Raw genomic sequence first — 15520 nt, 5'->3', positions numbered from 1 at the left:
AGATGAACCACATGTTCGGTAGTTACTGTATCAAGTCTTTGAGATTAACTATGACGATGGCCTTGAGGGTCTGATTGAAGCGTAAGGCCAAGCCCTGTTAAACCAGATCTTTGTTTAGGATGATAGATGGAGCCTTTTTCCATTTGTGTCAAAAGGTAAGAATTACACAGAATTAAGGTATTAACCACCTTCATAGCTCTAAGAATGCTTCAGCTTAATTTGCAGCACAACCAAACATAACCCAAAATGTGGACTACTATTATTTTCTATATTCATTTTATAAAGTCTTACCAAATTTAGCTCCAGCTTTGGTAAACTTGTTTTTAACAGATCTTGACTTGAGGTCTTCTTAGTTTGTTGTTTCTATGGTTTATACTCAGAGTTCCACCCACAATGGTGCTCAGTTCCAGGCTTTAAGACTGCACTCTCTACATATTTTTATACTCTTATTCTAACACACCTGACTCAACTGAGGCAGAGCTTAATAATTCACTGATGAGTTGAAGGAGGTTTGATATACTATGACCACAACACACCCACAGTTGGCAGCACTAAAGTAAGAAGTGAAACCAGCCCCCCACAGCCCACCCAGCTGAACACAATCAAGCAGTTCTAAGCAGTAAACAGTCAGACAGAGAGAGAGAGAGCAGTGGGGTGAAACTCAGATTTGCATGAACAGGCCTGAGTCGTCCTCTTTCTCCCAGAATAGAGCAGCACTTTCGCCAGATGTTCAGCTTAATTCAGCCAAACTCCCTCAAGATCAACACACAGCACTGCACTGAATCTACAGCTGAACTCCCTCTCTAACAACACTGACCATCACCATTCATTACAGTAAAGAACTCACAATGTCCAGAATGAAGCTTTATTTCAGCTCAGCAAAAGCACAGCTACAGCAACAGGACACTGAACAGAGTACAGACAGAAATATCAGCACTGTGTAGAGTTTAAACTCTATTGGAGCTGCATGTGAAAGCAGCTCTATGGTCAGCTCTATCTTGGAGCTGCTAGCCTTCACAGTGGCTCTTTAGGATCGAGACTCGCTGGTCCACGTTGTCATGGGAGACCGTACAGACAAACTCCTCCCCCCTTTCCCAGAGTGCTTTGCTGAGTGTCAGGGTGCTGCTGCGGCTGTACCGGCCACGCTTCTCTTCTTCTACACTGGTCAGAACCCCCTCTTTCACCTCTAAGCTGTCCACTGTCCAGCTCACCTGCGCCCCCTGTGGAGAGTAGCCAGACAGCAGGCAGAGCAGTGAGAAGGATCCCTCAGACAACTGCAGAGAGGAGGGGGGGAGCAGAGACACGGAGGGCTTCACTGTGGGACCAGCTGAAGAGGAAACACACACACAGCATTAAACACACACTCTGCACATTCAACTCCATTTCATTCAGTTTTATCTGTATTGAGCTTTTTCCAATAGACTTTACAAACACAGCACCACACCATGTTTCACCCACAGTGGTGCTCAGTTCCAGGCTTTAAGACTGCACACTCTACATATTTTTATATTCTTATTCTAACACACCTGACTCAACTGAGGCAGAGCTTAATAATTCACTGATGAGTTGAAGGAGGTTTGATACACTATGACACACAACACACCCACAGTTAGCAGCAGCACTAAAGTGAGAAGTGAAACCAGCCCCTCACAGCCCACCCAGCTGAACACAAACAAGCAGTTTTAAGCAGTAAACAGTCAGACAGAGAGAGAGAGCAGTGGGGTGAAACTCAGATTTGCATGAACAGGCCTGAGTCGTCCTCTTTCTCCCAGAATAGAGCAGCACTTTCACCAGATGTTCAGCTTAATTCAGCCAAACTCACTCAAGATCAACACACAGCACTGCACTGAATCTACAGCTGAACTCCCTCTCTAACACACTGACCATCACCATTCATTATAGTAAAATATCTCAGACTGGACAACATTTACAGTGGATCTGGATCTGGATCTGACTTCACTCTGACCATCAATAATGTCCAGACTGAAGATGCAGGAGATTATTACTGTCAGAGTGTACATGTTATCAGTGGTAGTCTTTGGGCAAGACTCCTAACACTACCTTGGCCTACATGTGTAAAATGATGAAACTGTAAGTTGCTTTGGATAAGAGCGTCTGCTAAATGCCATAAATATAAGTGTAGCTGGGTGTTCCCACAGTGTTACTGAGGTGTACAAAAAGCTACCTTTCCCTTGTGAAAAGGAAGTATACTTAAGTGCACTAAAAATCTATTAGAATTTTGTAAGGAATACAAAAAGTATTAGTATTTTTTATTCCATGTACTTTATAAAGATACACAATTTCCTATACTGTTTTTATATTTCTATAAAGTATATTTTTAAGTAATACATTTTAAATTACAATTTAGTGTGTTGTTAGAGAATAAATAAATAATAAATGTACTTTTAACATCCCTGTGATAGACTGGCGACCAGTCCATGGTGTATCCTGCCTTCTGCCCAATGATTGCAGGGATAGGTTCCAGCTCCCCCAGAAGGATAAGTGGCTTAGAAAATGTGTGTGTGCACTTTTAACATACTAAAATATGTTTTAACAAAAGTATATTTCATGATATTTTAATGTCAACTTAAGCATAATATATAAAAAGTATAGTTTAGTATATTTTAGTATATTTTTAAAGTATGCTTTTGTATAATTTTAAAGTACACTTCAGTGAGTGTTTCTAAACATACTAAGGCATACCTGAAAATTATATCTAATTGTCACGTCTACTTAAATATACATTAGGAAATTCCCTAAAATGTTTCCCTTAAAATGCTTTAGTAACGCTTCAGTGAATGTTTATCTTCATATACTTAAGTACACTTCAACAAAAGTACTGTCACATTAACCTAAAATGAATTAATTTCATACCATATTTAGGCAATAAAGTGTACTTTCTTGGTATATCATCTGTAGACTATCTGTATATTTTATAAAAATAAATGTAACATATACTTACTGATTGTTTTTGAAATTAAGTTCTATGCATGTATGTATTGTAGTTTAAATTGTACTTTATCATTCTTTCAACATCATGAAATGTCATAAATTTTAATTTAATAATGTGTGCTTAAAAGTACATAAATAAGCAATCAATATAAAGCTGATGAGTTGACAAAAATTCCCATTCCTATTATTTATTTCCATTTTTTACATAATTTCATGCACAAACATGAATGAAATGTTTAACTGAATGTCTTGCCTTCCTGAAAACAAGCTCCTTCATTTTTTTCACTAGCACAATTTGGGTAAACCAATTCATAGCAAGAATCAAGGCTCAAGACAATCGCCTTGGACGTCTGCTCTGTGGATCCTTTCATGTAGTGTCTTTTCAAGTGGTTTCAAGTGTACTTTTTTAAAGGAACATGAATCCCAATTTCCTAACATATTTACAGCTGTTTAATGTAAAATTAGACCTTTCTAGTTTTCTGTCAGTTTCCCAACAAAGGTGTTTATCATATTTTAACCACCATCATTAAGTTATTTGTCAGTCATCAACGATATCCGATTACATCGCTGTGTTATCCAGGCCTACCTTGAGGTCAACCTACCGTATAGGTCCACTAGGTGTAATTACACACTGTAGGCTGTTGTTGACCACTTTCTACAGACTCATCAATAGACTGTTTCTGACCACAAAACCAGTGTTGGCTAGATATTTTTTGGGTGGTGGGCCATTCAAAACAGCAGTGACACTGACATGGTCATGGTGTCAGCCCCAGGAACACCCCACCATTGGTGTACAGCTAGAGGGTGTAGCCCATCTATTGATGCACAGTTTGTGTGAGCCATCCTTTAGTCTTTCATGAATTTCTGACCACAAAGCTGCTCTTGACTAGATATTTCTCTCAAACTTCTCAACCTAGCAGTTACATCGATGAGTGTAAAACTGCGGCAACACTGCTGTGGCTGATACACTCGTACTAGCTTCACACACTACCATATCAATGTCACTGTTGTGCTGAGAATTATCCACCACCCAAATAATATCTGTTTAGCAATTGTGCTATGGCGGTCCTTTTCCACTAATAAATGCAACTACTGTTGAGCAGGGCAGAATGCATAGGAAGATGTTTTTTTAAATGTTAGGAAAGTCTGATGATATGAGTCACTCATGAAGGCTACAAGCCAGTTACAAAATACTGGTACATACTCTTAGTTGTCTGTTTCCTGTTTTAGTGTTTTTCAGTAATCAGTTCATTATGAATGTTTTGTTATGTATTGTGTACAGTACTATATTGTGAAATCTGAAAGGTATTAAAGATTAATGATTGTACAAATTATCTGCAGATTTTTAAAAATGTGAAAAAATTAAAACCCATTCAGCTATAACCGAAGGTCTTCAGACATTTAAAGGGCTTCTGAGTGAAATGAACACATGCAGGCATGCATTCAAAAATATAATTCATCTTATTAACAGCTTGGTGAAGAATAAAAGGTATTTTTAAGTATTGAGTTTATAAAATGTTGTGAGGTGATAATCTGTGAAAAAAATACACGTGTTGACGCTTGTCTCATGCTATGAAAGATTTCACTTTTTGTACAAGAGGTTGTTGCTTTGAGATTCTTTTCCATTACTTTGTAGTTTGGTAATTCAATTTTAAAAAGATATACAAAACCATTGGGAAATACTGTAAAAATGCTGGCACTTCAGATTCACAGCATTTGACAAAGTGTTTCTAAAATTCTTCTAAAACTTTCATTTCGGTGCACCACTACCCTACTGAGCAATACTTTTTCACATTGTTCAGTGTGTAAGCAACACCTTGTTGCTGCACAGTGTTTTATATCGTGTGTCATGATCAATAATGGCAGAATTAAATGTTTGAAGTAACTTTTTTCCCTATCATCCTATAACGCCCATAAATCATTTCCAGAAACTGTGAGTTCAGTAGTCTTAACTACAAAAATGGTTAGTTGAATTGAAAATAGAAACTTGCTGTTAGCGAACAGATCTCTAATAAAACTACTACTTTAAAATTATTAATTAAAATGCATTGGGCTCATAGACAGAACTGCAGAACTGAATTTTTTTAACAGATCACTTGCTTTACACAGTAGTTTTAGCAGCAGAACAGACTTTAGTCTTTTTTTTTCTTTTGCAGCTGTGAATGTGTGCCTGAGTGTTTGTAATGTAGGGTTTGTTTTAACCTGTATACTCTGTAAACATCTTTTTCTGTGCACCATTACAATTTGGTGAGTGGGGAGGTTTCACATAGTCTTACAAAGGCAATGAGAAAGGAAAAAACTACAGTGCAAAATCTTAATTCTTCATCACTTCCTTCATTACTACTTGAGAATTCATTTTATTTGTTGTGCTGTAGGGTCTAAAACATGCTGAAGGTGAAGAGAGCTTCTTGCATCCTCCCAAAAAGAAAGCTATGGTCAGTGATGAAATAGTATCAGCACTGAAAGGTATGTAAGATGCCATTGTGTGTGTATTATAGGTTTTCCTGACAGTCTGCTTACAAAAGGAATTTATAAAAAATCCCAAATTTTTAAATGGTATCCCTGTTTCCTTGTACCAGATGTGGTGAAAACACTGAAGGAGCTTGTGGCAGCAATGAAGGTGCCTCCTGCCTCACCTGCACTTTAATGCTCTACTTCGTTCAGTGAAAAGTCAGTGCACTAATTGGTATGTATAAATGCAAATGAAAAGCTTGAGAATATGATGAATATGAGAAACAAATTTTTGATGTGTACACTGACTAATCACTTAATCAGATAATCAGTTAGGCCTGTGCCTGGTGACGTTTGAGCAGGGTACCACAGTGACAGCCAAAAATGGCAAAAACTTGTTTATGGCCTCTATAGTATGGTGCATGTTTTGGGACATCCACACACCACAGTGTCAGTTTCAGACTGAAAGACTTAAGACAGTGGGTAAAACAGTAAAATCCTGTTATTCATTAGGCAATACAAATCATTTGCAGACATTGTTTCTCTTAAGCACTACTGTTATGTTAACACATTGGAGCACAGAGGAGTGACATCTATTGTATGTATCCATCATGTCTGTATACAAAGCCAAATAATTATAATCAATCAGTTGTATTTGAATTATAAATATCATGCATTGTATTATCTTTGCTATAAGGTTTGTTGCACTTTTGACATTGTTTCATATGAGGAGGTGAGGAGCGAAGAAGCAGGGGCTTGTTAACCAAAACTAAAAGGCTATATTATTTATTTCATAAGAATAAAAACCTCATGACAAAAACATCACACAGTTTCTTTGTCAATCAGTAGTTATTGTATCAATGTCCACCAGTTACATGAGTGCTGTCCATATGTTGTTATTAGAACACCAGGCTCTTCTCCTCCTCCTGTACATGCTCTCATCACCAGTGAGGGCTCACTGGTGGAGGAGTGTGAAGGACAGGACACTGGAGGAGCAGTCACTGGTAAACAGGATGTGATGTCAGAGGGAGAACACACAGCTCTGTGCTGCAGCTGTGTTCATAGGTTTGACCAGTAAAAACCCACACACACATACTGATACATGGAGAATCACATACAGCATCTCTTGTTGTAAACCCCTCATTTGTGAGAGACTCATAGCAGGTCAGGTGTGTATTCAGATGCTGTAAGACAGAAATCGGGAAAGAATTATTAGACATAAACACACACTTACCACAGTCAGCACTCAGACTCAACACACAAAATCAGGGTAAACACCATCACACACACATACACACACAGTCTATGTGTCGCACACGCACAAAAAAAATATAAATAATCTTTACAGAAAGGAACCTCTCTGTGTGTCTGAAACACACTAAGAAAAATCACATGCTAATTAAGAACAGAGAAGTTTTGGAGTGAATATGTGTATAGAGACAGTACTCTGTAACTCACTGTAGTTTCTCCAGTTTACAGAGTGGATCCACCTGCAGATCAGAGAGCAGCTTCAATTCTGACTCTCCTGGATTATTGCAGTTCAGGTTCAGCTTTTTAATGAGTGAGGGATTTGATTTCAGTGCTAAAACCAGAGCAGCACAGCCTTCCTCTGTAACACTGCAGTTGGACAGTCTGCAGAGAGAAGTACACACATACAGACACACTCATTGTGCAGAATGAAGTAAGCAGTATTATAGAAACTACAGAATAATCTTTATTATTTTATTAAATGTTCAAAAGACTCATGCACAAACACACATGTAGTTGTACACACACAACAGAGAATAGACTCAACAATCAGAAATGTATTTTGGATGAATGATAGTGTCCGTGTGAGAATGAGAACATAAATGTGTGTGTGCATATGTTTGTATGCATGTGCACAAAAGAAAAATCTAAGTAAGATATTGTGAATGTGTTATTGTGAATTTCTTTCCATTATTATAAAAACAAGAACAAATAGTGTAATTGAAGTGAAGCACTGCTCTTATGAAGCATCAAAAACTATTTGACTGTTAATGGTGCCCCCTTGTGGAGAGTTGTAGCCTGATGAATGTGAATGGGTGAGTAAGTCAGTGAGTGAGTATATGTGTGTGAAAGTGTTGTTTGTTGTGTGTGTGTGTGTGTGTGATCTACATTCACAGTGATAAAGTGAATATCTTACTTCAGTATCTCCAGTTTACAGTGTGGATTCTTCAGTCAGGCACAGAGCAGCTTCACTCCTGCATCCTGCAGTTCATTATAATTCAGGTTCAGTTCCCTTAGACCAGAGGAGATTGAGCTGAGAGCTGAGGACAGAGCTGCACAGCTTTTCTCTGTGAGATTACACTCACACAGCCTGGGAGAGAAATAATTATTGATCAGAAACATTGTCATCTCAAACACATTCATTCAGAAGGCATGATAATACATTACACAAACTACAAAACACAACAGCCCTATAAACCTTACCCACTGTTTCTTTTAGACACACACACACACACACACACACACACACACAAACAACAGAGAATTTTAGTGAATGAACAACTGTGTTTGTGGGAATGAGAATATGTGTGTGTGTGTGTGTGTGTGTGTGTGTGTGTGTGTGTGTTTGTGTGTGTACGTGTGTAAGAGATACACAGACAAAAATAAAGTAAGAATTTGAAAATGTGTTTTTAAAAAAACAAACTTCAACAGATCAACATACACCCAAGCCAATGCAAGGTCAGTACAAGGAAACAATGAGCTACGTAACAATAATTTAAAATTAAGATTATGATCTGCATTTAGTGGCCCAATAGCAGAATGAATAAAGGACTTTGAGTAGCAGTATCTCCTAAGGGGCACAATATAACACCAGCCTGAAGGCATTACAGTGAATTCACTAGACTGAACATGGTCAGATTGACTGATAATTCCTTCTGCTTTCTGGGCCACCTGTTCATCCCAAAGAGAGCATAAATCTTTCTGCTGGACTCCAGGTATCTTAGAGCAAACTTTCACAATGCCATTAAGGTTAATCTATGACATTCACGACAACCCATTAAACCAGTGAATGATTGAGAAAGTTAAATAACTTTCAATAAATGATTGAAACAAAATTATATAAGGTAGTATAACAAAAGGAAAAATAAACTTCCACATTAAATTAATTCTCTGTTGTTCCCTCTTGACAACAAACTGTTTGCATCAAACTTGATTTCAGAGTCAAACACTGTTTCTAAATACTTGTATGTGTCAACAGTTTAAACATCCTCACCATGTATAACACTAGTTTTTGGTTTGTTACTATTCTTCTTTAAAATCAATATATAATTCCTTAGGTTATGATAATTTAAGGTTAAGGAAGTCATCTTTACCCCATTTAACAAAGGCAGGTAAGGCACAACCATGATTTGACTCTGAACCCTCAAGAATGCTTATACACTCTATCCAGGGTGAAGAATGTCTAAGTGTGTGTGAGTGAGAGAGAAATAGTGTGTGTGTGTGTGTGTGTCAAAGAGAGATTGTGTATGTGTGTATGATCTACACCCACATTGATAAAGTGATGATCTTACTCCAGTTTCTCCAGTTTACAGTGTGGATTCTCCAGTCCAGGAGAGAGCAGCTTCACTCCTGAATCCTGCAGTTCATTCTTGCTCAGGTTCAGTTCTTTCAGATTGGAAGAGTTTGAACTGAGAGCTGAGGACAGAGCTGCACAGCTTTTCTCTGTGAGATTACACTCACACAGCCTGGGAGAGAAATTATGATAGATCAGAAACACTTTCATCTGAAACACACATTCATTCAGAAGACATGACAATACCCAAGTTACACAAACTACAAAATGCAAAAACCTTTACAACCTTTACCTTTATTTCTTTTATTTCTAGCATACAAAATGCAATGAGATAATGTGTGTATGTCTGTGTTCCTGTGTATGAGAAATACAAAGGCAAGAACTTGAAAAAGTGAGAAATTGAAAAAGTGTTTGTAAAACTCAAACTTTTAAAAAAATACATGCTTGTAGAGACAATAAACACAATAACAAGCCAAATGTTTTTATGTATGTGTGGATGTGAGTGCTTGTGTGTGTGTGTGTGTGTGCATGTATGTGTGTGAGTCTTTGTGTGTATCTGTTGTGTTTGTGTACATGTGGTAGTGTATATTTTTTGTTTGTGTGTGTGTGTGTGTGTGTGTGATCCTCAGTGACAAAGTGAATATCTTACTTCAGTATCTCCAGTTTACAGTGTAGATTCTCCAGTCCAGCAGAGAGCAGCTTCACTCCTGAATCCAGCAGATTATTGTAACTCAGGTCCAGTTCTCTTAGGCCAGAGGAGTGTGAGATGAGAGCTGAAGACACAGCTGCAAAGACTTTCTCTGTGAGATTACGGTCACACAGCCTGGGAGAGAAATGCTGATCGATCAGAAACACTGAAACCTCAAACTCAAATTCATTCAGAAGACATGAGAAATACACAAGTAACACAAGAAAACACAAAACACAACAACCTTTATATCTCAACATTGTTTCTTTTATCCACACACACAACAGAACTTGCAGGTTTATACTAGTGTTGTGATGATACTGAAATTTCCCATTTGTAACAATATTTGATGCCGTTTTTAACCTTTTCCATTTCAGCCATTTTCATCTGAACAATAGAGTAAAGGGATTTGGAATCATCCTTACATGTTCCCAAACATTAAGTTGAAATCTCTGATAGCAGTTAATAATGTTGGTTGTTGTTGTGTGTCGCTTTAATTATATATGTATGTACATATCTATCTATATATATCTATATATATATATATATATAAATTCATAATTATTAGTTGAATCAGTTCAATTAGTAGTAAAAAACTCTAATTGCTTCAAAATAGATAACAATTTCATGTGTATTGCTATGCAGTCTCCCTTGCTTTTTAAATTTGTACAAAATACATTTTATCAACATATAGAAATATCATATCTGAAACTGACTTTTTAAAGGGTAATTCCATTGATTTTCCCAAATTTGTGCATAATTAAATGGTTAAGATGTAATCAAATCCAGTCAGAGTGGTTTGGTGTAAAATGCTCCATTCAAGAGAAACTTATCTTGTCAGAAATGTTCATAGTGGTAGGGATAGGAACCAGATGTCTGAAGAATTTAATGCACCTAAAAGTTACCTTACAGAAAGCTATTACATAATATAGTTACAATACGCCACCTGGTATCTGTGAAATTGTTTTCTGAGTTTTGTGATGAGATTTTGGCTCAAAACTACAACATTTCTAAAGAGAGACAGTATAACTACAACTTAGAAGTACGTAAAGGCAGGCAGTCTTACTTCTCTGACATTATTAATAAGAAAATGAATAATGCCTGCCTCTAATTTACAATCAGTGACAGGCTAACACACCCACCGGCACAGGTAAACCCAGAACACCTTTCTGTGGAGTAATGAATTTGCAACTTAAAGTAAAATCCTAAAGGTCAGAGAAGCTATCACTACTACACCTACTATAAATGCTAGTCAGCATGTACTGCCTCAAAGTAGCAAGATATGTAATATATCCAAATTCTTAGGTAAAATCATTGAGAAAGTTCTCTTCACTCAGTTCAGCACATTCTTAGATTAATACCGTTGTTTTTATGACTTCCAATGAGGTTGCCACTCACATCACATCACAGAGACTGCCCTCATAAAGGTCTTGAATGACATTTGTATGAACAAAGATGTTGGCAAATTATCTGTGCTAGCGCTTCTTGATCATAAAGCTCCATTTGATCATGAATCATAACATTCTCCAAGACAGACTGTAAAACTGGCTAGGACTTCCTAGAACGGTTCTTGGCAGGTTCCAATCATATTTGCAAAATAGGATCAACTTTATTTCCATCAACAATCATGAATCTAAATGGGAGACACTGACCAGTGATGTCCCATTGGATCCATTCTTGAGCCCTTAGTGTTTAAATCTTTTATGTTATCACAGAGCGATATCCTTGAATACAATAAATATTATAGTGTAGAAGAGTTAAGCTGGTCCTTTTATCCCTCCCATATTGGTAATATATTTATTTTACTTGCATAATGATTAGTTGAGCCAGTTCTGTACCCAGTCATTTTACTCTGTAGTAAGTGAGTAATATTTTTAAATTTCTACAAGGTTGCTCACTGCTCATTGCATGGGAAAAAGGTTATACTCCTGTTCTGTGCCTGAGCAAGAGCACCTTCATACCAGCAACTGCAAAACTCCACAAGGAAATCAACCCAGAACCCATTCACCAAGCCCTAATTGTGATGTAGTTTCTTTGCTTTACAAATGCAGTGATGAAGGGGATTTTCATTTGGAGTGCAAGAGATCTCCAAGCCCAACATCTCAGCATGACCTTGGTGTTAAAGAGTTGGGTCCATCAACCCATCAATCTAGTCTGTTAATAGCCCCTAGTACTGTGGTTGATATGGGTGACAAAGCAATTTCAGAGAATCTGCACCAGCCGTTTCAGATAAGAGCAGACTGCACCGGAATGCTGAATCTGGTAAGAAAATGACCGCTATGGGGGGTGGGGGCTGAAGGTCACCTTTTTGTTGGGGCTGAACAGGCACCCAGGAGCCTGGAAAACAGTCTTCTGGCCTCCAACAATACAGTAGAGTTTACAACAGACATGCCTGAAAACATTCATGCACTTTTGCTGCCTCCAGTGAAACAACAGTGAGATGCAGCAACAGCAACTCATTACGCTCTTCCTGAAGTATAAAACCCTCTTTGCAATAAGTGACAGTGATTTAGGGTACCTGTTAACTTCTACCCATAAAATCAACACTGACACAGCTAGGCCGGTTCATCAGCCTGTGAGAAGAACAACTCTTGGGTTCCAAGGTGAAGAGGGAAGCATCTTCAGACTATGCTGGGGGCAGGCATTGTACCCTCATCCTCAGAATGGGCATTACCGGTAGTCCTAGTTCATAAGACGGATGGTTGTGTCTGCTGATGTGTTGACTATTGCCTGATTGGTTGACTATGGACTTATCAGCATCAAAACAAAGGATGCATACCCTCTTCCCAAGATACAAGAGTATATTGATCTCCTTGAAAGAGCAATCTGGGTATTCAGAGATCGCTGTCAATGATCAATGTCATAGTGAGAAGATGGCATTCATTAAGGAGTGTGGCTTCTATGAGTACACTCGCATGTAATTCGTATTGTGGAACATTCCACACACATTTGGATGGGCCATGGAGCAAATGCCAAGCAAATGGACTTCAAAGGGAAACACTACTGATATATCTGGATGACATCACAATTCTTAGGAGAGGAGTTGATGAAAGCCTTGGTCACCTTGTAATTGTCTTCCAGTGTCAAAGTGCTTTGTTAAAATTAAAGCAATCAAAATACCATCTTCTCAAGGAACAGGTACTCTTTCTTGGACACATAGTCAGTGGTGAAGATATCAGACCTAACTCAAGCCTTTGTAAGGATGTGCAAGACCGGCCTTGTGCACGAACTGTCCAAGAACTTCACCTGGGCTTAACTCCTTGGACTGTGCACTTATTTTCACAAATTTGTGCCTAGCTCACACCAGTACAGAAAAGGTATTGTGTGACTAGATGGGAATTATAGGCCATTGTCTCCCACACTCAGTGGTTCTGCCATTACCTTCTTTGTCAAAGGTTTGTGCTCGGCACTAACTGCAACAGCCTCACCTAGTTGTTTGGGACAACTTGCTGGAAGAACTAAGTCAGTACAATTTTAACATTGAGATGAGATGACCGATTTACCTTGTAAAGGCAGCAAGCACTGCCAAAGACTAGACAAACTGTTTGAGAGTTTTGTAGTTGATGTCAACAGTGTTGTTCCTTTGGCATTAAGGAACATTAAACTTGGAGAAGAAGATGCAGACAAGATGACTTGTATGGTTCAAACAGGAGAGAGTGAGAAACACTCTCCACATGAAACTCCATTCTCAAACTGGTAGCAGACCTTGTCCTCTCCATTTTGTACCAATAGAAAGAACTTGGTCTCCCTTCTACAAAGGAGCAAATAGCACTAGAAAGCCTAGCTCTATGGAAAAGCTAGTTGTGTTGGCACCAAGTAGAACTATAGAAATGAGTGCCGTGCTATCTTTGGGAAAGACGTGGGGAACTAAATTCCTCCCTCCTTCTGCTGGTTCCTGCCTCACTGCAGAAATAAATTTTGTCCCAGTTTCCACTCATATGGTATGGGAGAAGATGTCCACTATTCCATACAGAAATGCCAGCACTGTAATGATTGCAAAGCTGCAGGCCCTGCTAAATGTACCAAACTTCAAAATTACCAAGCAGGAACACCTCAAGTTCAAAGGGGGTTGAGGCCTTTGCAGTTCTGAACCAAGGATCTGAAACAACTGCCAAGAAACTGCTATGTGAGTTCACAGCTCATTTCTGTGCCCCATTGGAACTCATTCAATTTGATTAAGGGTGCAATTTTGAAAGCTCCCGTTTTGGGAGTGTGTGTAGGCTCCTGCATGCTTCCAAAATGAAGACAACACCCTATCACCCTGTGTACAGCTGAATGGTTAAACCAAAACTACAGGCATCTTGGAAAGGACCATGTGTAATCTCTGCATGTCATGGCCCTGTACTTTATGAAGTTCAAGGGATCTGACACAGGAAGATTATATACCATGATCACCTCAAGCCTTATGACAGTGAGGTAATACCAGCATGGATCCAATGCTAGAGAAGTCCTACAGCACTGTGCAGTTCCCACAAATATCCGCAAACAACTTGATTCACAACACCAAACTGAACAGCGACCTGCCAGCAGTGACACTGACATGATCTCAGATTCTCAGGAACAAAAACAGCAGATGACACAACCTAAAGAACAAAGGCAAGGGGCAGAAGATCTAAATGATGGACCGACTACAGGACGGGAGAAAATAGTTCAATTGCCAAAAGCAAGGACAGCAAAGCTAGAACAAGGGAACAAAAGACAGTAAATACACTAGAACAGTAAATACACTAAAAGGGCGGGACGTTTATAAGAAGTTTATGAGATACAATACTTAGAAATAGATAGACATAATAAAACAAAAAAAGTTGGACTGTCTATGTTCTAGTTAAATCGTAAAACATTTATAAAGACACCTAAAGTTATGCTCATTAAATTTAGTATAACTCCTAGAGAGCTAGACTGTTCCATATAACAAGTTTTGTCAGTTTTCTGAAGGGACCAAGTACTTAGAATTCTAAAGTTAAGCTAAAGTTGGCTAATGATTACTAGCAATGAGTGTAATTATATCAAAGTCATGAAATTGACATTAGATGCAATCAAAGATTAAAATGATACTTAGGAGTTAGGAAAGTTTCATTCACAGGCACCAAAAATGTTTGAACAATATTGTTCAGGTTAGTCCAAGGGTTATTGTATTGAGTTCCCAGCAGTGTGCAAAATCCCTTGGTATTTGAGGGGTGTCCCATATTGGCTGGCTACTCCAGCGTTGACAGGCTGCTGACTCACTCACCTCAGCCATGCTGATACTAGCTTTAATGGCAACAAAACGTTTGGTTTAAGCATTCTTCTTTGTGAAATTCTCTTTTCTATTTTGTGGTCTTTGACACATTAATTAAGATCTTACATGTCTTTGGTTTAGAAAATGAGCAACAATTAATTCTTTCCACCAGACTCTTTTCAGGTTTACAAATATGTAACAGCCCCTGTTGAAGGACTATGAAGGACCAACTGGGTGAACCAAGCACCACCTTGAGGTAGATTAGTGCTGCATCTCTAATAATAAATCACCAAAATACCAAAAGCAGAAGCTCACCAATTCTGGGTTAAGCAGACTAAGAAGTGACCTTTCACTGAATTTTTATTTGAGCATGTTTTTTACCCGAACAGACAGCATATCTTCATATGTTTACTTTCAGCATTCCCCCCCAGAACTTTGATTTTGAGACATTTAGAGAGTCCAAGTGGTAAGTTAGGGGAGGGGAATTAGGTCCAGGACCCCATGTACTTCTCACTTTGGTTCTCAGGAGTGATACTGTGATTAAATTAACGTGTTTATGCAGCCCTCTGGCCTTCTAAAGCCAAATATTTTATAGCATGGAATATTCACAGTACAAAACACCAACTCAAATTTCTTAGAACTAGTGTAACTACCTGCATGACCATTTACA

General features: G+C 38.3%; 1 long non-coding RNA gene and 1 gene segment (V, D, J or C); both read right to left on the bottom strand.

The window, feature by feature from the left end:
* Positions 1-1007: 1007 nt before the first annotated feature.
* LOC118812699 lies at positions 1008-2021 on the bottom strand. The segment is given in 2 exon segments: positions 1008-1327; positions 1967-2021. Coding segments are annotated over 2 exon segments (375 nt in total).
* A 4153-nt stretch (positions 2022-6174) lies between these two features.
* On the bottom strand, positions 6175-9685 carry LOC118811264. Its single transcript, XR_005007466.1, has 5 exons — positions 9594-9685; positions 8921-9116; positions 7568-7741; positions 6862-7035; positions 6175-6587 (listed from the first exon to the last, which is right to left on the bottom strand). It is a non-coding gene; the product is annotated as an uncharacterized LOC118811264 (long non-coding RNA).
* Positions 9686-15520: the final 5835 nt, after the last annotated feature.

This window comes from Colossoma macropomum, unplaced genomic scaffold (assembly GCF_904425465.1).
Source record: "Colossoma macropomum unplaced genomic scaffold, Colossoma_macropomum, whole genome shotgun sequence".
Lineage (NCBI taxonomy): Eukaryota > Metazoa > Chordata > Actinopteri > Characiformes > Serrasalmidae > Colossoma > Colossoma macropomum.
The sequence above is the reverse complement of the archived record's forward strand: the minus strand, read 5'-3'. Positions and strand labels throughout refer to the sequence as shown.